Source organism: Dendrobates tinctorius, unplaced genomic scaffold (genome assembly GCF_039654945.1).
Source record: "Dendrobates tinctorius isolate UK_male_01 unplaced genomic scaffold, ASM3965494v1 ptg000226l, whole genome shotgun sequence".
NCBI lineage: Eukaryota > Metazoa > Chordata > Amphibia > Anura > Dendrobatidae > Dendrobates > Dendrobates tinctorius.
Genome location: NW_027361893.1, coordinates 975,085 through 1,000,828, shown reverse-complemented (window position 1 = coordinate 1,000,828; position 25,744 = coordinate 975,085). Strand labels below are relative to the sequence as shown.

At 46.2% G+C, this 25,744-nt stretch overlaps 1 protein-coding gene across 9 annotated transcripts in view; it reads left to right on the top strand.

Annotated features, from left to right (window-relative positions):
• Positions 1 to 25,414, top strand: part of LOC141059286 (uncharacterized) — a 49,135-nt gene extending 23,721 nt beyond the window's left edge. For 3 of the 9 annotated variants that reach the window (XM_073555613.1, XM_073555611.1, XM_073555610.1), the window contains exons 2-7: positions 9,856 to 10,005; positions 10,133 to 10,312; positions 10,392 to 10,515; positions 10,599 to 10,696; positions 10,864 to 10,966; positions 21,414 to 25,414. In XM_073555613.1, coding sequence (XP_073411714.1) covers positions 9,928 to 10,005; positions 10,133 to 10,312; positions 10,392 to 10,515; positions 10,599 to 10,696; positions 10,864 to 10,966; positions 21,414 to 22,750 — 1,920 coding nt within the window. In that variant the 5' untranslated portion in view covers positions 9,856 to 9,927 and the 3' untranslated portion in view covers positions 22,751 to 25,414. Of the gene's footprint in view, positions 1 to 9,798; positions 10,006 to 10,132; positions 10,313 to 10,391; positions 10,516 to 10,598; positions 10,697 to 10,863; positions 10,967 to 21,413 lie in introns of all 9 variants that reach the window. The other 6 variants (XM_073555609.1, XM_073555612.1, XM_073555605.1 and 3 more) reach the window with 4 other exon arrangements.
• The last annotated feature ends 330 nt before the right edge of the window (positions 25,415 to 25,744 follow it).

Genomic DNA, 25,744 nt, shown 5'->3' with positions numbered 1-25,744 from the left:
GCCCTTTACACTGTATAAAGTTTCCACAGTACTGGCATCTCACACAAAAATATCTCTTTCGTCTCATTGGGGGACACAGGAACCGTGGGTGTGTGCTGCTGTCACTAGGAGGTTGACACTATGCCATGAAAAAAATGTTAACTCCGCCGTATACACCCCTCTGACCGGCTGTAGGACAATCAGTTTTGCTTAGTGTCAGCAGGAGGTGGATAGGGGGTCTCTCGCAGACCCATGCCTACCTCAATGTGCGTCGTTCCTTTTCAGGTAACCATGGAGGGACACAGAGTAGATCTTCTACATCTGTATTCCCACATCGGGATCATGAGTACGGCATGTACTGCCACCCCGTATCCTCATGAATCCCACTGGCAGGACCCTAATTCCTAACACAGGACATGTGTTCAGTTGGCAGCTCCTGGTTGTGACCTTTGTCTCCCATCACTCGCCCACCAGAGTCTGATGATCGAGAGAGACGCCCTGCAGAAAAGGTTTGGGACAGCAATCTTTTCATGCAGATAACTGACCCCTGTTACGGGGTGAACTGGAGGTAAGAGGCTGCAGCGTTTCATAATCTGCTCACCAGCCGCCCTGGCTGAATGTGACCTCTCTAATCAGCACTCGGGCTTACAGCTCATGGCTCTATACTTATGTTAAGAGCCAACACTTACTTTCAAGCACGCGATGCAGCACGGTTCCAGCCTCCTCCCGTGGCAGCGTTATGGCCCTGGGCTCCAGCAGAAGGCCAGCACGGCTGACGCCAGATTCCGGCTTCCGGCAGGCTCCGCCCCTCGGCTTCCTCTTCCTGTACCAGCCCAATCTTGGTGCTCCAGGAGGCCAGAGCAGGGCCTCGCCCACCGCTTCCGGGCTGGGATTTCATAAAGCTTCTAGGCAGCGGCAGGGCTGTTCACCTCGTGCTCTCTCTCTCTCTCCCTCATCAGCCTTTGGGCGGCAGCTGCGGCGGGGACACAAGTCGTGGGTATGTGAGTACTGCACTACAGGTTGCTCCCTCACTCCGCTTTCTACCCCCGACGGTCGGCCAGGTAAAGCCTGTTAGTGTGCCCAAGGGAGAGCAGTCCCGCTCCTCCTCATCCGCTTCAGTGACCTTGTTCAAATATTTTGTATGTACCAAATACATTGTCAGGCTTCCTTCAGGTCAGTCCTTGCCACTCTGCTCAGATTGCAGCAGACCTATTGTGTCACATACGATAGAGAGCAGGTGCAGCCCCCCCGCTTTGCCTGTCAGAGCTCCCACATTATCCCTGGAGCAGGAGGAAGCCTCTCTGCCTGCCGCCCAGGGGCCATCCATCGCCACGGGAGACAGGGAGTGTCCAGGATCGGCCACTTCCTTATCTAAGGCCGGTTTCAAATTTTCAGTTCAGGGCGCAGCGACGGCCTGCGCACGGCCGCAGCTAAGCCCCGCCCCTGCCGCGCCTCCGCCGGTAGCTCCGCCTACCGGCGCATGACGCTGCATGCGTCCTGCGTCCCCTATCTTTATCACTGGGGACTCAGGCCGTGCGCAGTATGCGTTTGGCGGCGCATGCGTCCTTTTGACGGTGCGCCGAGCGCAACCAAATTGCAACAGCTTGCGTTTGGCGCTGGTCAGCGCACCGTCAAAAGGACGCATGCGCCGTCAAACGCATACTGCGCACGGCCTGCGTCCCCAGTGATAAAGATGGGGGACGCATGTAGCGTCATGCGCCGGTAGGCAGAGCTACCGGCGGAGTCGCGGCAGGGGGCGGGGCTTAGCTACGGCCGTGCGCAGGCCGTCGCTGCGCCCTGAAACGCAAATGTGAAACCGGCCTTAGTCCGTGGCCGACCTTACCAAGGTATCTCAGACCTTGGTAACGGTGCTTGACAGATTGCCACTTCAGACTCCAGTGAGCATAGGAGTACCAACGGAGCCTCCTTTTGGGCCTTCTAGAGGCTGTAAAAGGTTTAGACAGGACCACCAACCCAGGTCCCCTTCTCACTCCATTTCACCACCAGAATTCCTCTGGCCGTCTTCCTACTCCCGGTCCTCATTCCCAGAATCAGGCGAAGCATTATCAGAGATACACTCAGAGCAGGGTTCTGGGTACGGGCCAGAACAGTCCCAGGGCGTCAAGGATGAGACCTTTAACATTGGAAACGCCACATCAAGACCTAATGATCAGGTTTTTCATTTAAGCATCATAAGTCCCCCTCTAGGGTCTTCGCCTCCCACAAGGATTTTGAGGAAGTGTTGGCCGGGAAAAGGGAAAACCCAACCAGGCGGTTTCAGAGAGGAAGTCATTTTGTGATTCTATATCCTTTCCCTCCAGATCTCACCGCCAACTGGACCGCCTCCCCTTCGGTGGATCCACCTGTGTCCAGACTCGCTACCAATACAGTCCTCCCACTCGCCAGTGGGGCAGCCCTAAAGGATCCCAATGATATAGGAGGATAGAATCCCTGGCAAAATCCGCCTTTGAGGCAGCAGCCGCTATATTCTGTCCAGCCTTCGCCTCAGCCTGGGTAGCTAAGTCTGTTACAGAATGGGCCAAACAGCTTAGACAGGGCATATTGGCCGGGGCACCACCAGCGGAACTGGCGGAGTTCGCAGATCAAATCTCTTATGCCGGGAGGTATATGGTATCAGCAGCCCTGGATGCCGCGTCTTGCGCAGCTCAAGCATCCAGTAACGTGATAGCCGTCCTGCGGACGGTCTGGCTAAAGGCTTGGCAGGCTGATTTGTCCTCAAAGAAATCACTGACCAATCTACCGTTTCAGGGTGCCCGACTCTTTGGGTCAATGTTAGATCAAATCATTAAGGATGCAACGGGGGGGGGGGGTACAAGCTCCCTTCTCCCTCAGGCCAAGCCTCGTTGATATGTTTTCAAACGTTGGGCTCAGCTCTTTAGCCGTACCCCAGAGACAGGCACTTATGCTCAGGGCCCACAGAGGTCACAAGCTCCTAGAGATAGGAGTGTATCCTTTCGGGCCACCCCTTCATGGCATTCCCGCAGTTCCAACAGCAGAGCTACCAGGTCAGGGCTGGGCGGAGCCACTTCAGCCTGACGCCAGCAGGGAATCCAACTCCCTTCCCAGTACCTGTCCCAGACTAGGATACCGCCTTCTCCTCTTCAGAGATGTCTGGCAGAGTTCAGTAGAGGATATCTGGGTAAAGGAGATGGTATCGACAGTTTGCACGATAGACTTCAACGCGCTTCCACGATATCTCTTCTTTTTATTGCAACCACCAAAAGACGCTGCTATGGCTCTAGGTTTTTTTGTGGCAATCCTCTCTCCTCAATGCAGGAGTAATCGTCCCTGTTCCCGAGTACGAACGTTTATCGGCTTTTACTCAAACCTGTTTGTGATACCAAAAATGGATTGCTCAGTTCATCCCATACTAGACCTCAAAAGGCTAAACAGATGGGTCCGCTTACGCCATTTCAGGATGGAGTCGATTCGGTCGGTAATTACGTCTATGGAGGATCAGGAATTCCTATGTTCCATAGATATCTGGAACGCCTACCTGCACATCCCCATTTTTCAGGGACATCAAAGATTTCTGCGTTTTGCTGTCCAAAAGCAGCATTTCCAGTTTGTGGCCCTGCCATTTGGGCTGGCAACAGCCCCCAGGATTTTTACAAAGATTATGGCAGCGATGGTAGCTATATTAAGGGTCAGAGGCATAATATTGGTACCATATCTCGACGATATTCTCGTCAAAGCACCTCCCTTCGCTCAGGCCCAGGAAAATCTAGTGGTAGTTTTAAACATGCTGTCCCGGTATGGTTAGATCATAAACAGGGAGAAATCTCGCTTAGCGCCAACACAACGCCTAGAATTCTTAGGGATGATAATCGACACCTGCCGCTCGAGGGACTTTCTCCCAGAAAGAAAGTGGATTACCCTCCAGCAGGGAATTCGCTCTCTGTTGAAATTCCGGCTTCTATCTTTTCACGCTGCCATGAGAGTCATGGAAAGGATGGTGGCAGCTTCAGAGGCAATACCCTTTGCCCTGTTCCATTCCAGGATACTGGAACATCCTCCTTCAGTGGGACAGGTCCATCTCTTTGCTGGATCGCCCCTTCCTCCCTTCCATTCAGACCAGGGAGTCCCTCAAGTGGTGGCTGACCTCCCCTCCTTCATCTGGGACGGCCTTTTCCCCCTGTCCACTGGCAGGTAGTAACTACAGATGCCAGTCTCCTGGGCTGGGGTGCGGTATTCCACCACCTCACGGTCCAGGGACGATGGATTGATAGTGAGGATTCTCACCTCGACAACATTCTAGTACTGAGGGTGGTCTTTCTAGCACTCTTACATTGGGAAAGATACCTCAACAACCAGCCAGTCCGGATTCAAACGGAAAATGCCACGGCGGTGGCATACATCAATCACCAAGGGGGAACCAGGAGTCCCCGGGCACTGGCCAAGTTATCCAGAATCTTCAACTGGTCGGAAACCGCAATTTCGGCAGTTTACATTCCCGGCACAGACAACACGGCCACCGACTTCCTCAGTCAGGAGGGGCTCGCGGCAGGAGAATGGTCCTTACATCAGGACGTTTTCCGTCAGATATGCCGGCTATGGGGGACTCCAAACGTCGACCTCCTGGCATTGCGACAGAACAGATGGGTCCAACAGTTTGTCTCAAGATACCGCGATCCTCTAGCAATAAGGGTCGATGCGCTGGTCATTCCCTGGACACAGTTCAGACTCCATTACCTGTTCCCTCCCCTTCCTCTCCTGCCCAGACTGCTAAAGAAAATCAAGGCGGAAGGGGTGCGGGTCATATTGATCACCCTGTACTGGCCCAGGAGGGCCAGGTTCGCAGAAATTATCAATCTTCTCACAGGCAACCCCTGCAGACTCCCTGACAGACCAGATCTCCTGGCTCAGGGGCTGTTTTACCACCCGAATTCTCGGTTGCTCAATTTGACGGCATGGCTGTTGAAACCACAATACTGAGAGCAGCGGGATTTTCGGACTGAGTCATTATTATAATGATCCAGGCTAGGAAGCCATCCTCTTCCAGGGTCTATTATCGAGCCTTGAAGGCCTATTTTGGCTGGTGTGAGTCTAATCATATCACACCTATGCCCTGTTCCGTACCATCTGTCCTAGCTTTTCTCCAGGCAGGGTTAGATGCCGGTCTGGCCCTAAGTTCCTTGAAAGGCCAGGTATCTGCTCTCCCTATTCTTTTTCAAAGAAATTTGGCCTCCTGCTTACAGGTTGAGACCTTTCTGCAAGGAGTGGCACATGCGGCCCCTCCTTTCAGACCCCCAGTGGCTCCATCGGATCTTAACTTGGTCTTGGAAGCCTTGACAGATTCACCATTTGAACCCCTCCAGGAAGCCACCATGTCTTTGTTGTCCTGGAAGGTGGTATGTCTCGTAGCCATCACCTCTATTAGGCTGGTTTCAGAATTAGCGGCATTGTCCTGTCGCCCTCCATTCTTAATTATGCACCAGAACAAGGTGGTTTTGTGGCCTCCTAACTTTCTTCACAAGGTGGTATCGGACTTCCACCTGAACGAGGATATAATCCTTCCGTCATTTTGTCCCGCTCCAACCCATCCTCTGGAGCGTTCTTTGATTAAGCTAGACCTGGTCAGGGCGATAGACCCTTATCTGGCAAGGACCGCTCCCTTCAGGAAGGCAGACTTGCTCTTTGTTATCCCCATTGGGGTGAGAAGACGCCTGCCAGCCTCTAAGGCAACAATTGCCCGCTGGATCAGAATGGCAATTCTGGAAGTCTACTGAGTGAAGGACATGGTGTCCCCTGCTGGGGTCAAGGCCCATTCAACCCTGGTGGTGGGCGCCTCCTGGGCAGTACACAACATGGCATCAGCCAGGCAGTTGTGCAAGGCAGCCACATGGTCGTCCGTGCATACCTTTTCAAGGTTCTATAAGGTCCATACCTATGCTTCAGCGGACGCCAGCCTACGCAGAAGAATCTTGCAGGCGGCAGTGGTGAGTTCTCCGACCTGAAGGAAGTTTGTCTTTTCTCACCCCAGGGACTGCGTTTGGACGTCCCACGGTTCCTGTGTCCCCCAATGAGACGAAAGAGAAAACAGTATTTTGGTTGCTTACCGTAAAATCTGTTTCTAGAGTCTTCATTGTGGGACACAGTGCCCTCCCATTATTTTGTTACTTGTAATGAATATATGATGACTTATATGATGTCTCCCCCTACTGTTTTTTCACTAACTGATTGTCCTACAGCCGGTCGGAGGGGTGTATGCTGCGGAGGCGGAGGTAAAATTTTTTTCATGCGTAGTGTCAACCTCCTAGTGGCAGCAGCACACACGGTTCCTGTGTCCCCCAATGAAGACTCTGAGAAACAGATTTTACGGTAAGCAACCAAAATCCTGTATTCCACAATATCGCCATACCCCCACACATAGTATAATCTCACAGTACCACCATCCCACCACACACAGTATAATCTTCTCACAATACCGCCATTCTCTCCACACAGTATAATGTTTCCATAGCACTATTATCCCACCACACACAGAATAATGTTCCCACAGTACTGCCTTCCCCCCACCTTTTAATGTTTGCACAGTACAGCCCCTACATGTTCAATATGGTACCATCCACCCCACCCACAACCTCACAGCTAATTAAGAAATACTCACTTAGCCTCATTCTTGGTGCAGATTCTAATGAACCCAGGATCTATGAGATATTTATAGTTGGATAGGCAGAGTGTATCATCCATAACGGTAGCCCACTCGGTTGCTATGGTGCCTATGAATTGACAGGGCTCGGTGGGGTGTAGTATTGGTCACCCTCTCCTTCCCATCATCACAATTTCAGAGATATCCACATTCCCATGACGGTGATACCATTGAATAGAATAGTGAATCGGAGTCGGAAGCTCCTGATCCACCATTCAGTCTTCACTTGTGAGTCTGAGACTGTGCACTGCAGACACAATGTCGTCACTACATCACACCTGTAGTATGGAGCCTTAGTACTCACAGTGCACAGACTGGAGCAGTTCACCTCGGGAGCAGGATTGGGGGAGTAGTGTGTTTTTTTGTTTTTTTTTTGTTTTTTCAAATATCAGGAATTGTTGTGGCATCATATTAAGAGAAGAGCTGTTGGGACTTTCGTACTGAATGTGTGGCTGGTAGGGGACATTATACTGAGTAAGGGGTTGTGGTGGACTGTAAATGCCTCCATACTGACTGGGGGTCCTTATTTTCTGTAGAAGGTTGTGGTGTGAGGTGCTGTAGTGGCCATAATACCGTGTTAGAGCCCTCATACTGAGGTACATAGGCACACAGGAGAACCATTTCCTTGTGATGAGACAGATAGGGATGAATAAGTGAGAAATACAGACCTTTGATCTGGCTGATTGCGGTCCTCCTGAATTGATAAGGTGTGTGCCAGGAGAGAGACATCAGATAGTAGTTCTGAAGGAAAGTAAAGATATAATGGCAGTGAGAATCTGGATTGCCAGCAGAGAGACTAGTGGAAACAAAGAGCAGGATGAGGTCCTTAGCTCAGGTTTGCTGGACTATTTGGCTTATAAGAAGTTATGTACCGCCACATGTAAGCGGAAAGTTCCTGACTCTGCATAATGCAGAAGAAGCATTTTATAATGTGCCTCCTATCTGATGTATATTCTCACTAAGTTCTTATTAAGTAAAGTTTATTTTTGAACTTTGGTATCCCTCATTCATCTCCATACCATCTGGTGCAGGCCTGCCAAGTACAACAGCAGCATGCGGTCTGGAGATATTACTCTGCCAAATCTATATATTTAGATAGATTTTTTTTTTTTTTCTTTACTTTAGGGGGCCCAATTCCAGCTATTGCTGTGGGACCTGTGATTTCTATCTACACCACGGTGTATAGGATAATAGAGTATAATAAAGTAGTTATGGACGTGACGTAACTCACATTGTGCAGTGACTCTGTTTTCCATATTGTGACGGATACTTCTTGTTGCTGAAACTGTGATATTTTTTTCCACTTTAAACCATTCTTTAAACCCCTCTGATCAGTGCGATCATACAACATACAAGCCTCTGATGGCTCCGGTGATGCACTGTACTACTGTAGTGCCGTGTACCATCACTACCTGTCAGTGTAATACTAACGGCCCCATATACATGAGATAAGTGTTGGCTGAACGGTCATTTGGCAGACGGCTATCTCTCCCGACTCCCCCATACATACAAATATTCCAGCTTTCCTGTGGTCTGTAGGAGAGTCGCCTCCAGACTCCTCTAGAGGAGGATTATCTAAAGGAAGAACAAACGGATTATCCTCTGAAATTCAGGATGCCAGATCCTTCTCTGCCCTGACATCATCTGTCGGGAGGCTCTGAAATACATTATATGGTCGGCCAAACCCCCCGAAATCAGTGATTTCATCTAACTTTAGTCTAATATGTATGGGGGCGATAAAAGGTAACTTATTGGATGCTGCCTCTGGCCCGGCCTAATAGATTACAGCCCAGACACCATTATTAGGCGTGTAAGTATTGTAGTAACTAGGCCGCCCCATACTATCGAGTACTTGGGGGTGGAGGGCATTCAGACGAATTCTGTCACACCTTCTTAAGGGTACTTCACACTAAGCAAGATCGTTGGCGAGATCGCTGAAACGTCACCGTTTTTGTGACGCCACCGCGATCTCGCTACGTGTGACACATAGCGGCGACCGCCCCCCCGCTGTGATCTCGCTGATCGTGCGCCAATGTCCCAGGCCATTTTTTGATCGTTGGTGTACCGCTGGCCAGCATGAATCGCGGTTTGACACCATGACCAGTCAACGACTAGCGACCTCGTTGGCGACGCAGAACTCACGCTTATGGAGGTCTGAATCGTCAGAATAGTATTGTGTGACAAGGTCCCAACGACCGCCAAGGTCGTTATACAGATCGCTGGATCGTTGCTGCATCGTTGAGGAGATCTGCCCATTTGACAGCTTACTAGCGACCATGTAGCGATGTACCAGCAATCCTTACCAGGTCGTATTGTTGTCGGGATCGCTGGTGCATCGCTAAGTGTAACGGTACCCTTAGATGCCATGTTTGCTTTTCACAGCAGCAAGTGGATAAATTGCCAGGGTTTTTGTTGCAGACGCACCTGTGCCGTCTCTGTGTGTAAATCTATGTTCTGGGTCCCAAAAGGGTTAATTTTTTCAATTGTTTATTGTGTGAAAAAATAAAATGTCTTCTGCTTTTTTTTTTTACAAGAATTGTTGGAGCTAATTTTCTTTAGAAACATTTTAATATCATCTTTTTTCTTGTGTTTTTCTTGTAATATAGGAAAGCCTAAGGCCAGAAATATCCCCATAAATCACTGTACATGGAGGCTTTGGGATCAGATAATTCCTGACTGCTGTGTTTGTGCAAACGAAAAATCTTTTCTAAAAGCCTCAAACTTCTGTGTGTGACTCAGAGCTGAGATCTAACATGATAGAAGATTACAGTGCAGGGAAGACGGGAAACCTTCATATAGACGGCCGGTGGGGATGGAGTCAGTGGCGGACTCTGGACAAATCTGTTTCTAGAGCCGTAGTAGAAGATGAATTCGTCGTCCTCATCATGAAGTAGTTATTCCTCCTGTCACGTGTAATGAATGTCTCCTGCAGTATTGCTAATGCCGATTCCAGTGTCGGTAAATGAGACGAGAATTAGCGTTATGGAAGATGAGTCTATGAGAAACGTATTCAGCTGCCGACTCCGAGGAGGAAACTGCTTGTTGTCTGTGGCCTAAATATATAGGTTTTATTAGTAGATGTAAAGAAGGAAACTAAATACTGTAAAATAATAAATCTCCTCATATGTTTCCCTTATTATCTCCAGGAATTGTATTATTACACAGGATTTTATGATGTTCCATCGGCTCATCTTCTCATTAAGGTCTCTACAATATCGGATCCTCTCAGTGAAGATCTTCTACATAAGACAATTTTCCTGATTTACCCATCAAAGATGGATATGGACAGAGACAAGATGGCGGAGAGAATATTACACCTCACCCTAGAGATCCTCTTCCGGCTTACAGGAGAGGTGAGAGATTCTGATGACGTCACATTACATCATTCTTATCTATGGGAATAACAGATGGACAGAACTGGAGAGGTGAGGACTCTGGAAATGTCTGTAGTGAGATTTATTAATGTGTCTCCATAACCAGGATTACACAGTAGTGAAGAAGACCTCTAGTGAGCGCTGTCAGGACCCTGTGTCTGAGGGATGGGGAAGACCCCAGAGCTCAATCACGGAGCCTCCACCTCACCCCCTGATACATGAGGACATCAATGACCAGAAGATCCTAGAACTCACCTACAAGATGATTGAGCTGCTGACTGGAGAGGTGACACTGCTGGGAATGCTGGGACATTACACAGTAACACTATGAAGGGATCGGGGGGATGACATTATCATTATGTCAGGTTCCTATAAGATGTCAGGATGTCGCTGTCTATTTCTCCATGGAGGAGTGGGATTATTTAGAAGCACACACAGATCTGTACAAGGACGTCATGGTGGAGGTTCCCCAACCCCTCACATCACCAGGTAATAGACAGGACTAAATACACACGGCCTATAATTATATGTATGTAAAGAATTAATTCAGTCCCTGTATGTATTTCCTCCAGATCTATCCAGTAAGAGAACAACACCAGAGAGAAGTCCCCGTCCTCATCTTCCAAAGGATTATAAACAAGAAGATCCCAATGTTCCTCAGGATCATCAGGTAGATGGAGAGAAGGTGTCATGAGATCGGCTGTGAAGGTCTTGTGCTCAGTCTTCTTTTATCCACCAGTATTATATGTTTTATACTTGTGTAATGAGAAAGGTGGAGATGGCAGGATTAGAGCTGATCATAGATGTGACTTCTCCATCTGTCTGTGACTTTTACAGTATTTGTTTCAGGGTGAAAATCTGACCCATATTAATACTACAGAGACATATGTGAGGGGTGATGAGTGGTGTAAAGAGGAGATTCCTACATATGACTACCCAGGTGAGTAGTAACCACTAAATGCAGAGAAGTCACAGATCCTTCTCACAGGAAAGATATGTATCTTTGTACCGTGTTAGCCAGTAGATAGAAATATACACTGCTCAAAAAAATAAGGGAACACTTAAACAACAGTGTATAACTCCAAGTAAATCAAACTTCTGTGAAATCAAACTGTCCACTTAGGATGCAACACTGATTGACAATCAATTTCACATGCTGTTGTACAAATGGAATAGACAACAGATGGAATTATTGGCAATTATCAAGACACACTGTAATGGTAATGTAAAATATGTATGACTTTTCCAGAACATTCCTTAATCTTCCATTCACTACACTGACCGTTCCGATCCATGGCTGTCACACGCTGCAGATGTGACCCCCCTCGTCACACATTGCAGCTCTGTGCCTGCAGCTGGTAACCTTACACCAGGTCTTTCCTGTCACCCCCCCCCCTCTCCAAAGGAATGTTAATTAGCTAGTGGAAAGAATTTCCTTTGAAACGTGCCCTCATCGATACATATGGGAGATAGTTAAAATGGGCCTACCTCGGTCCCCATTCGCGACAGAAAAATGAAACGGACATTTCTGCGACAAGCTCCGATCCGGCATCACTACGGTGGTTCTTGCCAAGTTCTAGCCCCAACAGAAACCGAGAAATGGATTTCTCTTAAACAGTGAGACATAATTACTGCATGTTTGGTTTTGAATTATTGCCTTCGACAGGCTGGAAAAGATGATACTATGTGCGTGTTTATATGAGGTACCCTCTGCAAGATATAGTTATTATAAGTTTTGTAGTCAGATTCTAACTCCAGGAGTAAGGGGAGAACCATCACCAGACAGCCCCTTTTGGTGATGTCACAAGCCCAGACTTATAAGTCTGCAACTGATCCACCCTAGTTAGTTGCTGCTTGGGAGCTCTGTGCCACAAGACGTCATCCATGAACTACGATGTCTGGCTCCACCCCCCCAGCATGGTTCTGCCTGATTTGCCTGAAATGATCTAAGTACCATGTGAGTGTTTTCTTCTTTAACCCTGTTTTATTTTTAATTGCATTGTACGTATTCCTATTGTCTCATTTTGTAAAGCCTTTTTTTTATCTTCTATAAAATTTATTAGTTCGGCTCCTTGCTCTGTGACGAATTCATGAGCCTATAAGCTAATTACGCTACTAATTTGGAGGTTTGCTACGGACCCTCTTAATTAACTTATTGATTAAGAGAATCGTAGCCGGTGGCAGCGAAGTGTGATTTGGCTGGGTGGGCTAGCTGGCAGTGACAGAAGGGGTTTTATAAGCTGATTGTGTGGCTGCGGACGAAGCATTTATAATTCCCTCACTGCAGCGGCCTAATCGCCAGTGCACAACAAGCAGCCCGTCCGGCGACTAATTATTCTAGGTGTAGCTCCCTGACTGACCTGAGGATAAGGTGGGCGCCGGAGAGCTACGAGTTCCAAAGTGGAACTGAGAAAGTGGGATTCCCATAAATCCCGACAGCTTGTAACATTGTGGCAGTGGTGGGATAACCAAAATAAACCCCCCTGCTGTAAATTGTTAGGGCAAGACTAGCTTGCTGTTTTTATCACATGGTGACATCTGTGGTATAACTAAGATAAGACCCCCTGCACATGTGATAGCCGTGTGTGCCTAAAGGTCACATCCCCCCGTCGGTGACATAGCGGTGTCAGCAGTGGGATCTTGACACACAATAAAGGAGTGGTTCTGCAGGTGGGGACCACAGACCACATCTTGGTACCAATGCTTTCTGGCTGATGTTTTGGTCACTTTTGAATGTTGGTTGTGCGCACACTCATGGTAGCATGAGACGGACTCTACAATCCACACAAGTGGCTCAGGTAGTGCAGCTCATCCAGGATGGCACATCAATGCAAGCTGTGGCAAAAAAGGTTTGTTGTGTCTCAGCATAGTGGCCAGAGGCTGGAGGTGCTACCAGGAGACAGGCCAGTACACCCAGAGACGTGGAGGGGGCTGTAGGAGGTCAACAACCCAGCAGCAGGACCTCTACCTCCGCCTTTGTGCAAGGAGGAGCACTGCCAGAGCCCTGCAAAATGACCTCCTGCAGGCCACAAATGTGCATGTGTCTGCACAAACAGTTAGAAACCGACTCCATGAGGAAGGTCTGAGTGCCCGACGGCCACAGATGGGGGTTGTGCTCACAGCCCAACACCATGATTGGCAAATTCGCCACTGGTGCCCTGTGCTCTTCATAGATGAAAGCAGGTTCACACTCAGCACATGTGACCGACGTGACAGAGTCTGCAGAGACCGTGAAGAGCGATCTGCTTCCTGCAACATCCTTCAGCATGACCGATTTGGCAGTGGGTCAGTAATGGTGTGGGGTGGCCTTTCTTTGGAGGGCCGCCCATCCCTCCATGTGCTCGTTAGAGGTAGCCTGACTGCCATTAGGTACCGAGATGAGATCCTCAGACCCCTTGCGAGACAATATGATGGTGTGATTGGCCCTGGGTTCCTGCTAATGCAATAGAATGCCAGATGTTATTAACTCATTTTCTGCTCCACTAGTTGAGAGTTCCCCTTCCGTTCTCCCTCTGGTGGTGACAGGAGGTAGTGAGGTTGGTTTAAGTGGTAGTGATCTGCCACCTGATGAGGAAGATAACGACTGGACCTCTGGAGTATCAGACTGGATATAAGACAGCCCACGCCCTATCCTGGTGCTGGTGATTCAGTCTGCTTCTCAGGTCCTGGACTTCAGCTCTCTTCCAGTCTTCTCAAGTTAAGTTTGTTTTTTGCTAATGTTCACACTTGCGCTTGTTGGCCAATTCAGTTTCTTGTGTAATCAGCCTGCCCCTGCTGGGGCTATGCTGAATTTCCACTCCTATGTATCAGTATTTGCCAATCTGCTTTTTGTCTCTTATTAGATTGGCCTCTTTTTGCTCTGTCTCAGAATATTTCAGAGTGCTGATATAGGTGTTGAAGTCTAGTGACTTCAGGGTTAATTTTGCTATCAGAAGTGTTGGACAATATTTTTGTAGGTTATTTTGGCAGATTGCAGACAGTGTCTTTCCTTTCCTGTCCTTTTTAGTTAGCCGGGCCCCATCGTTTGCTCAGCCTATTTTCCTGCCTTTGTTTGTATTTTCATCTTGTTTCATCGTCAATACATGTGGGGGGCTGTCTTTCCTTTGAGGTCTGCTCTGGGGCAGTTAGTTTTCCTCTTTCCCTGCTTTAGGCTTATGTAGCGCTCCGGTTGTGACGAGGCATCTAGGACCATCGTAGGAACGCTCCACGACTGCTGCTAGTTGTGCGGTTAAGTTCAAGGATCTGCAATCTGCATAGTTACCAACTTCTCTGGTTTTCTGAGACTTAGCTTGTTGGTTTTTTTTTCCCTCCTCGGTGACCCATTCATAACAGCCAGACCTCATGTGGCTGGAGTGTGTCAGCAGTTCCTGCAAGACGAAGGCATTGAAGCTATGGACTGGCATGCCCGGTCCCCAGACCTGAATCCGATTGAGCACATCTGGGACATATGTCTCGCTCCATCCACCAACGTCACGTTGCACCACAGACTGTCCAGGAGTTGGCGGACGCTTTGGTCTGGGAGGAGATCCCTCAGAAGACCATCCGCCGCCTCATCAGAAGCATGCCCAGGAGTTGTACGGTAGGGAGGTCATACAGGCACGTGGAGGCCACACAATATTGAGCCTCGTTTTGACTTGTTTTATGGACATGACATTTCAGATGGGGTCCACACACTCTCAACATTCCACTTTAATTTTGTGTGTGACTCCAAATCCAGGCCTCCATTGGTTAATAAATTTGATTTCCATTGATGATTTTTGTGTGATTTTGTTGTCAGCACATTCAACTTTATACAGAACAAAGTATTCAATGAGAATATTTCATTCATTCAGATCTAGGATGTGTTATTTGAGTGTTCCCTTTTTTTTTTTTTTTGAGCAGTGTACAGTATTTAGAATTGAGAGTCCTCAGTGGTTGATACCTTTTAATGGCTAATTGAAAAGATTGTAACACACTGCAAGCTTTCAAGTAGAGTTGAGCGACTTTGGTCGGCTCGGGTTTCATGAAACAAAATTTGTTTCAGATGAAACTGGTCCGACTAGGGCAAAAAAAGTCGGAGTTTCGTCCGAAACCCGACCCCAATGCAAGTCAATGGGGAATAAAAGTCGGCATTGAGCGGATGACATTGAAGATGAAGTGACATAAAGCAGAGCTATCATTATAGGAGAGTGATAAACAGTTGTGGCCATAAATATTGGAACAGTTCATAGATAAGGAGTGTGAATGTTTTATTGTCCTCTGATTGGGGTCTATGTTCTGTGTTGTAATGCCCCCACAAGGTCTGGGGTGCACATTCCTTAATTGATGTAAAAAGACATAAATCCATGCGACACATTCATTCCTGCATTGAGATTCTTCTCAGTCACCGGCTGTGGCTGATATATAGGTGGTGTAGTCCGGCCATATCACAATTGTGTGATCACCATTTGGCCTCAACACCACAACATTTTCCTCCTCTCAAAACTGTTCAAATGACTTTTGGGCATTGAAAGCCCTTTTCTATAGAACTTGCCACCTGGAAGATCTGCCTACCCTCTGGGATGAGAAGAGACCGTAACCTTCCCAGGTCTGTAAACTACAAAGCCAAATGACAACGTATGTAGGATCTGCTGACAAGTTAGGCTAGTTTCACACTAGCGTATCTACACGCAGCGCACGGCGCCGCTAAGCCCCGCCCCCTCCGGTCATCTCCCTACTATCACACATCGCTGCACACCCTATCTTTAGCATAGGGTGCGCTGACCGTGTGCTAGTAGGATTTCTGCGTGCGCTGCGCAGTTTTGAAGGTGCGTCGAACGCAGCATGTTGCATTTTGGTGCGCTCGGCGCACCTTCAAAAGTGCACAGTGCACGCAAAAATCCTACTAGCGCTCGGTCTGCGCACCCTATGCTAAAGATAGGGTGTGCAGATCGCATGCAGCGATGGTAGGGAGGAGATGACCGGAGGGGGCGGGGCTTAGCGGCGCTGTGTGCTGCGAGTAGATACGCTAGTGTGAAACTAGCCTTAGAAAATCACTTGAAAAGTGCTGTGATGGGTCTGTAAGAGAAAGCGGAGGGTAATGATGATGTTGACTTCCTAGATCCCCAATATCTTATTGGATGAATCTACCTTCTCTCCCTTCTGTGCTGCTGAATGTGCTCATATGGTCCCTACAAGACCAGGTCCAGTCTTTCTGGCCAAACTTTGCTTTTATGATCGACAACATTAAATGTGCAACTGAATTTCTGTGAAAGAACAAGAGTTTCCATTTATCCTGACTTTTTGATTTGTATTAAAACTAATTTCAAGGATTGTGATAAACTACGACTTGGTCTTCTCTCGGCTTTGTGCAGTGGATGATTTTGCAAACCCCCCTCTCCCGTTCTCTGACCACAATCTTCTTTCATTCTCTATCAAGAACTGCCAGGCTGCTCAGGTCACCCCCACTGTCTAGACTTATAGAAACATACAGGCCATTAACACCCAGAAACTTATGAAGAACTTACAGTCTTCATTGGCCCCTATCTCCTCCCTCTCATGTCCTGATTCTGCATTGAAGCATTACAATGAAACACTTCAAAGTGCCCTGGATGAATTTGCACCCCCTATAAATAGAACACCACAACGCAGACGGCGACAACCCTGGCACACGGTGCAAACACGTTTCCTGCAGCGGTGCTCCAGGTGCACCGAACATCTGTGGAGAAAATCCAATCTACACGAAGATTTCATCCATTTTAAGTTTATGCTTCGAACATACAACACTGCCCTTCACCTCTCCAAACAAACCTATTTCAACACCCTCATCACCTCACTGTCCAATAACCCGAAACGTCTCTTTGACACTTTTAATTCTCTACTCAATCCAAGAGTACAGGCCCCAACCACGGAGCTCCGAGCTGACGATCTGGCCAATTACTTCAAAGAAAAAATTGACCAGATTCGACAGGAAATTATCTCCCAATCACCTCATACCATGCACTGTCCTCCCTCCCCCACTGCATCTAGTTCACTCTCTCTGATTTTGAACCAGTCACAGAAGAAGTAGTAAGCAGGCTCCTTGAATCTTCTCGCCCAACTACTTGCACCAGTGACCCATTTCCATCACATCTCCACCAGTCCCTTTCCCCTGCTGTCACCCCTACCTAACTAAAATATTTAACCTCTCTCTCTCTTCTGGTATTTTTCCCTCCTCATTTAAGCATGCCATCATACATCCACTACTTAAAAAACCATCCCTCGACCAAAACTGTGCCGCTAACTATAGACCTGTCTCTAATCTTCCCTTCATCTCTAAACTCCTGGAACGCCTGGTACACTCCCGTCTTATCCGCTATCTCTCAGAAAACTCTGTTCTCGACCCTCTCCAATCCGGTTTCCGCTCTTTACACTCCACTGAAACTGCCCTCACTAAAGTCTCTAATGATCTACTAACAGCTAAATCAAATGGTCATTACTCCATGCTAATTCTCTTGGATCTCTCTGCAGCATTCGACACTGTGAATCATCAGCTCCTCCTCACTATGCTCCGTTCCATTGGCCTCAAGGACACCGTTCTCTCCTGGTTCTCCTCCTATCTCTCCGACCGCTCCTTTACTGTATCTTTTGCCGGTTCCTCCTCCTCTCACCTTCCCCTTACTGTTGGGGTCCCCCAAGGATCGGTTCTAGGCCCCCTCCTCTTCTCCTTGTACACTGCCCCTATTGGTCAAACAATCAGTAGATTTGGTTTCCAGTACCATCTCTGTGCTGATGACACCCAATTATACGCTTCTTCTCCTGACATCACGCCAGCCTTTCTAGAAAACACCGGCGATTGTCTAAACGCTGTGTCTAATATCATGTCCTCACTATATCTGAAACTGAACCTGTCAAAGACTGAACTCCTGGTGTTTCCTCCCTCTACTAATGTACCTATACCCGACATTGCTATTTCTGTTGGTGGTTCCACTATTACTCCCCAGCAACAGGCCCGCTGTCTTGGGGTCATACTTGATTCCAAGCTTTCCTTTGCCCCCCACATTCGATCACTGGCTCGCTCTTGTCATCTGCACCTCAAAAACATTTCTAGAATTCGACCTTTTCTTACTTTTGACTCTGCAAAAACTCTTACTGTTTCTCTTATTCATTCTCGTCGCGACTATTGTAACTCTCTTCTAATCGGTCTCCCTCTTACCAAACTCTCCCCTCTCCAATCTGTCTTGAATGCTGCAGCCAGGATCATATTCCTCACCAATCGTTACACCGATGTCTCTACCTTGTGCCAGTCATTACACTGGCTACCCATCCATTCCAGAATTCAGTATAAACTTATTACCCTCACCCACAAAGCCCTCCATGGCTCAGCACCACCCTACATCAACTCCCTTGTTTCAGTATACCACCCTACCCGCGCCCTCCATTCTGCTGATGACCTGAAGTTAGCATCCTCAATAGTCAGAACCTCCCACTCCCGTCTCCAAGACTTTACACGTGCCGCGCCAATTCTCTGGAATGCACTTCCCAGGTCAATACGATTAGTCCCCAATCCCCACAATTTTAAGCGTGCCCTGAAAACGCATTTATTCAGACTGGCCTATCGCCTCAACACATTAACCTAATCCATCCCTGTGTGGCACAGCCAAAAGTTTTACCATAACCAGATTTCCCGCATCATGTTCCCACATGCTTTATGCATCCATTAGCCCTCTGTGTCCGTACTGTCACACACCTAACATTATGGCTGGTCCATACAATCAGGGCAACTGTTACCACCCACCTTTCGTGTCTACCTCTTTCCTCATAGACTGTAAGCTTGCGAGCAGGGCCCTCTTTCCTCTTGGTATTTGTTATAATCTACTGTATGTGATTATTGTTATGCTGTAATGTCTATTGTCTGTACAAATCCCCTCTGAAATGTAAAGTGCTACGGAATATGTCGGCGCTATAAAAATTATTATTATCTACAAAAAACCATTACACCTGAGCCATGATATATCTCTAAGCTGTGCGTGGCTGATGGCTGTAATATGCATTTATTCACACCTGCAGGAGATGTGTTGGCATGGCTTGAGCCCTGGTTTCATGGATTCACTCCACGTCATAAATTACATTGTTTTCAATCCTAAGGAATTCAGATTACTGCACAATCTCTCCTGAAATGGGGAGCAATATTATAATTTTATTTTCTCTAATCTTCTGGTCAGGACTGATAGTAGCTTCAATGGTCCACCATAAATGAATGCCGCTCCAGTTTACTCCAGCAAAAGAACACCGGCGGCACCTGTCCAGTATCATCTATCTCTTACTTATAGATGCTACCACTCAGGCGGCGCCATCACCGGTGACATTTTGCTGGATGTAATTTTATAAACTTCACAATAGCCACAATATTATAGGCATTATCAACACTATTATATGCATTATGTAATAATGGGGGGCAGGTCACTGAGGGATCAGGAACCTGTCATAAGCCAATACAGGTGCATATGTAATCAGAGAAGCACATAAAGCCCCGCCCACAGCCCCACCCGCAACCCCGTCCCAGAGCACGAGAATCTCATTAACTGAAAACTACAAATACAGATTAAACAACGACCACAAGACGGATTTCATCACCAGGTGTCAATGTAATCAGTATAACGGCGCCGACCTGACAGTGTCTGTAGGTTACTGAGCACAATCCTGCTGACAGGTTCCCTTTAAGACATCTCTGCACTATTATACACAGTTCTCTTTAAATGTCTAATATTTCTTCTTGAATCTCATCTGACAGAAAATATTGGCCATTACGATAGTTTAGATTGTGAAGTCACCGAGATCTGTCCTCTAATTACCCCAGAGAGGTTTCACCACTAGTTACTCATTTATTACTGATGAAGACAGTTGAGTTTGATTATTTCAGTAGATGTGTTATTGTCTATACTCAGTTTTTGACTACAGTAATTAGTGTCCAAAATACTCGGGTTTAACCACTTCCGCAACCTGTTTTGTGTTTCTAGTCAGGCCCCATTTTTAAAATCTGACGTGTGTCCCTTTATGTGGTGATAACTTTGGAATTATTCACAAAGGATAATAGAAAACAAATGGATCTTACAGATTATTTTCTAACTTCGCACAATACCCTATATACTATTGTACACTACGGTCTGGGCACATGGCAGTGTTCAGAAAGGAAGGAGCGCCATTTAGCTATTTGAATGCAGATCTTGTTGGAATAGTTTGCAGACACAATGTATTGGGAGCACTGTTTGTGGTCACCTGGCAGCTCAAAAGACGTCCACCATGAACATGCTTGCCACTACCTTCTCTGCTTTCCATATCCCAAGGATTGCCTTGTTCATCGCCCTTTAACACCCATACATGGATCTGGACTTACACATGGACCCCTAGACTTGGACCATGGCGTTACCTGCTATTCTGTGGTATTAGATGGCAAGAAGAATAGTCAGGTAGCTGGGTCAGAACCAGAAGGACAGAATTAGAAGACAAAAGAGTAGTGAATAAACGGGCCACGGTCACAACAGAAAACAAATACACAAGTTGTGAGCTGAGCACAGACGACTAAACCCCAAAGGAGAACAACACTGTATCTTGCAGAATCTGGCAGTATGCTTTGAGGTTTAGTAGGGTGTGGTAGTTTCCCGTTGGTGGAAGTAGGGAGCAGATTACTCCAGCTGTAGACCAGGAACAGATCCCAGATGAGATTAGACATATCATATGCAGAAGCCCTAGTATAACTGAATGATTGAAAACCAGAATAGTCTAAATCCTCGTAAAGTGATTCCATTTTATAAATTAATTCACTGAGGGTTATAATCTATTGGAGGAGTGAATATTTTGACTCTACAGCCACTTTCCGGAAATTAACACTCAGTGGATGTTGGAGAGTGAAAATTAGACATTTGCCATTTTATTACCCAGCACATAGTGCCTAGATTGTGCTCCAGGAGACACACACCATAAATTAAGTGGACTCTTCTCACTATAATATTGCTAAATGCAGAGATCCTAAATGTTGTTTGGGCACACTACAAGACTCAGAAGTGAGAGCGGATTTTGCTGGATTGGTTTATAGAATAGAAACCCTGTTTGAGCTACTAATAGTGTGGGAACCACTGTTTTTACATTGACAGATGGACCTGAATGGGAACTGTTTTTTTTGTGGCCGGAGAATTGGTATTATTTTTGCCTACGTAACATTGATTGTTTTCTTATAATTCTATATTTGGGAGGCAGAATGAACAAACAGTTGAACACCACGCACTACTGGTTCATCCTATAAGGTTTTCTATTAGACTGTGAACTATCTTTTTTTCTTGGTGAATAGTTTTTTACACAGCTTGCCATTTTTATGGACAGTTTAAGTAGAAGTGTTCAAAAATATAAAGCTCAAGGATATTTTATTAAAAAATAATTGCTTTTTGTCTTAGCAGATGACTGTACCAGGGGATCAGAGGGACAGCTGACATCTTCAATTTTTAATTCTGATGATCTTGAGATCCTACAAGATACAACTGAAGAGATTGCTTTTACTCCAGATACACCATCATCCATTCACAGCAAAGATCTGTCATTTGATCCTATGAAACAGGTCCCATCTTCTGATTCATTACCGACTACTAAGGAAAATCAAAGTCACAAAAGAGGCATTACAAAGCAAACTGCTCCTAAACCAAAGAAGTCATTTTCCTGTTCAGAATGTGGGAAATGTTTTAAACGGAAATCAGTTCTTGATGGCCACCAGAGAATTCATACAGGGGAGAAACCTTTTTCCTGTTCAGAATGTGAGAAATGTTTTTACCACAAAGGTAGTCTTGTTACCCACCAGAGAATTCACACAGGGGAGAAACCTTTTTCCTGTTCAGAATGTGGGAAATGTTTTACACATAAATCAGATTTGGTTAAGCATCAGCGAACTCACACAGGGGAGATGACATTTGCATGTTCAGAATGTGGGAAATGCTTTAACCATAAAGTGAATCTTGATACCCACCAGAGAACCCACACAGGGGAGAAGCCTTTTTCATGTTCAGAATGTGGGAAACGTTTTAGATGGAAAACCACTTTTGATAGCCACCAGAGAACGCACAGAGGACAGAAGCGTTTTTCCTGTTCTGAATGTGGGAAATGTTTTAACCGGAAAGAACATCTTGTTAGACATCAGAGCAGTCACTCAGACGAGAAGCCTTTTGCATGTTCCGAATGTGGGAAATGTTTTAACCGGAAAGAACATCTTGATAGCCACCAGAGAACTCACACAGGGGAGAAGCCTTTTGCATGTTTAGAATGTGGGAAATGTTTTAACCAGAAAGTGAATCTTGACAGCCACCAGAGAACTCACACAGGGGAGAAGCCTTTTGCATGTTCAGAGTGTGGGAAATGTTTTAACCAGAAAGTGAATCTTGATAGCCACCAGAGAACTCACACAGGGGAGAAGCCTTTTTCCTGTTCAGAATGTGGGAAATGTTTTAACTTGAAATCTGTTCTTGATAGCCACCAGAGAGCCCACACAGGGCAGAAGCCTTTTTCATGTTCAGAATGTGGGAAATGTTTTAAATGGAAAACAAGTCTAGTTAACCACCAGACAACTCACATAGGGGGTAAGCCTTTTTCATGTTCAGAATGTGGGAAATGTTTTAGATGGAAAACAACTTTTGATAGTCACCAAAGAATGCACAGAGGGGAGAAGCCTTTTTCCTGTTCTGAATGTGGGAAATGTTTTAACCGGAAAGAACATCTTGTTAGACATCAGAGCAATCACACATAGGAGAAGTCTTTTTCATGTGGGACGTAAATCAACTGTTAATAAGTATCAGAGATGTCACCTAAGGGAGAAGCCTTTATGTTCATAATGTTGGAATAGTTTTAACCAAAATTGGATCTTCTTAAATGTGTTACCTCTTGTCATTCCTCATGTTTGCTGACAAAAGATAAAACTTAATTTTTATTAATTTCAATTGTAAAATTATACCCATAATTCACCCCCTGAAGGTTATTCAGAAGGTGACTAATAGATGAAACGTATACCACACGTTTCAGTGTAAAGGGTGAGGTGACGTATACACATTCGCTCTCCAAGCCTCTCATTGCAATGGGTTTCATTGACCTCATCAAAGGCAACTCATCAGGAGACCATTTAATATTGACCTATATTCAAGCGAGACTAGACGAAGAAAACCCCAAAATCATGTTATCCGAAACAGTCTGGCATATCCCAGACTTCAAACTATATACTTTGTAAGTTTATAAGCCACTCCAGTGTCAGCAATAGATAGTATGTGAAAGCACTGTATAATTATTGTGTTTTTCCTCCTATAGGGACGGCCCTAGTTTGGTATTGTAACAGCTGTCAATTAGTAGTGCAGACAAATTGTCCTAGACTAAACTCCGTTTTCAGACGGCCCAATGTATACCACTCAGAGAACACTTACCTGCTCCGAAGATCATTAGCAGCTTCTAACTAATGGCCATGCTGCGGTCTGTCAAGGAATGAGTGCAATATCATTATAAAGACTAGAGATATGTGCAATCATAATGTCTGAGAGATCTGTGACATTTAGTATGAATATGAAATGATCTCTGGAAGTTGTCTTCCCTGAGCGGTATATACTGTATTTTTACATACTATCTGTTCCTGACACTGGAGTGGCTTATAAACTTACAAAGTATATAGTTTGAGGTGTGGGGTCTGCCAATATGTGGTTAGTATTCTGACTGTTTCGGATAACATGATTTTAGGGTTTTCTTTGTCTAGTCTTGCTTGAATATACACTCACTGGCCACTTTATTAGGTACACCATGCTAGTAAGGGGTTGGACCCCCTTTTGCCTTCAGAACTGCCTCAATTCTTCGTGGCAGAGATTCAACAAGGTGCTGGAAGCATTCCTCAGAGATTTTGGACCATATTGACATGATGGCATCACACAGTTGGCGCAGATTTGTCGGCTGCACATCCCTGATGCGAATCTCCCGTTCCACCACATCCCAAAGATGCTCTATTGGATTGAGATCTGGTGACTGAGGAGGCCATTTGAGTACAGTAAACTCATTGTCATGTTCAAGAAACCAATCTGAGATGATTCGAGCTTTATGACATGGCGCATTATCCTGCTGAAAGTAGCCATCAGATGTTGGGTACATTGTGGTCATAAAGGGATGGACATGGTCAGCAACAATACTCAGGTAGGCTGTGGCGTTGCAACGATGCTCAATTGGTACCAAGGGGCCCAAAGAGTGCCCAGAAAAAATTCCCCACACCATGACACCACCACCACCAGCCTGAACCGTTGATACAAGGCAGGATGGATCCATGCTTTCATGTTGTTTACGCCAAATTCTGACCCTACCATCCGAATGTCGCAGCAGAAATCGAGACTCATCAGACCAGGCAACGTTTTTCCAATCTTCTACTGTCCAATTTCGATGAGCTTGTGCAAATTGTAGCCTCAGTTTCCTGTTCTTAGCTGAGAGGAGTGGTACCCAGTGTGGTCTTCTGCTGCTGTAGCCCATCTGCCTCAAAGTTCGACGCACTGTGCGTTCAGAGATGCTCTTCTGCCTACCTTGGTTGTAACGGGTGGCAATTTGAGTCACTGTTGCCTTTCTATCAGCTCGAACCAGTCTGCCCATTCTCCTCTGACCTCTGGCATCAACATAGCATTTCCGGCCACAGAACTGCCGCTCACTGGATTTTTTTTCTTTTTCGGACCATTCTCTGTAAACCCTAGAGATGGTTGTGCGTGAAAATCCCAGTAGATCAGCAGTTTCTGAAATTCTCAGACCAGCCCTTCTGGCACCAACAATCATGCCACGTTCAAAGGCACTCAAATCACCTTTCTTCCCCATACTGATGCTCGGTTTGAACTGCAGGAGATTGTCTTGACCATGTCTACATGCCTAAATGCACTGAGTTGCCGCCATGTGATTGGCTGATTAGAAATTAAGTCTTAACACACAGTTGGACAGGTGTACCTAATAAAGTGGCCAGTGAGTGTAGGTCAATATTAAATCGTCTCCTGATGAGTTGCCTTTGGTGAGGTCAATGAAACCCATTGAAATGAGAGGCTCGGAGGGTGAGTGTGTATACGTCACCTCACCCTACACACTGAAACGTGTGGTATACGTTTCATCTATTAGTCACCTTCTGACTAACCTTCAGGGGGTGTATTATGGGTATAGTTTTAAATTTGAAATTAACAAAGATTAAGTTTTATCTTTTGTCAGCAAACATGAGGGTTTTCTTCATCTAGTCTCGCTTGAATATAGGTCAGTATTAAATAGTCTCCTGATGAGTTGTCTTTGGTGAGGACGATGAAACCCGTAGAAATGAGAGGCTTGGAGAGCGAGTGTGTATACGTATAGTGTGTAAAGTATATATACTTTCTCAGTGAACTCATTCCTCATGTTTGGCCTCAATAAAATGAAAACACTCATACTCCTCTGGCGCGCCGGCTCCATTTCAGTGGTGTCAAGACTTTCTTTCCCGGGGCTTATGTGAGTTTGTTAAATCACACAAGCCCTGCGCTTAATCAGCGGCAGCTTCACTGTTCCTGCCTTTGGACGTATTGAACATTAACAGAAAGCCAGGACTGCTGCTGCTCTGACTGCCTCATGATGCTCGATTTGTCCAAAAGTGGAGACATTGTAATATAGTAACATAGTTAGCAAGGCCTAAAAAAGATATTTTTCCATCCAGTTCAGCCTATATTCCATCAGAATCAAATCCCCAGATCTATGTCCTTCTAAAGAACCTAATAACTGCAAG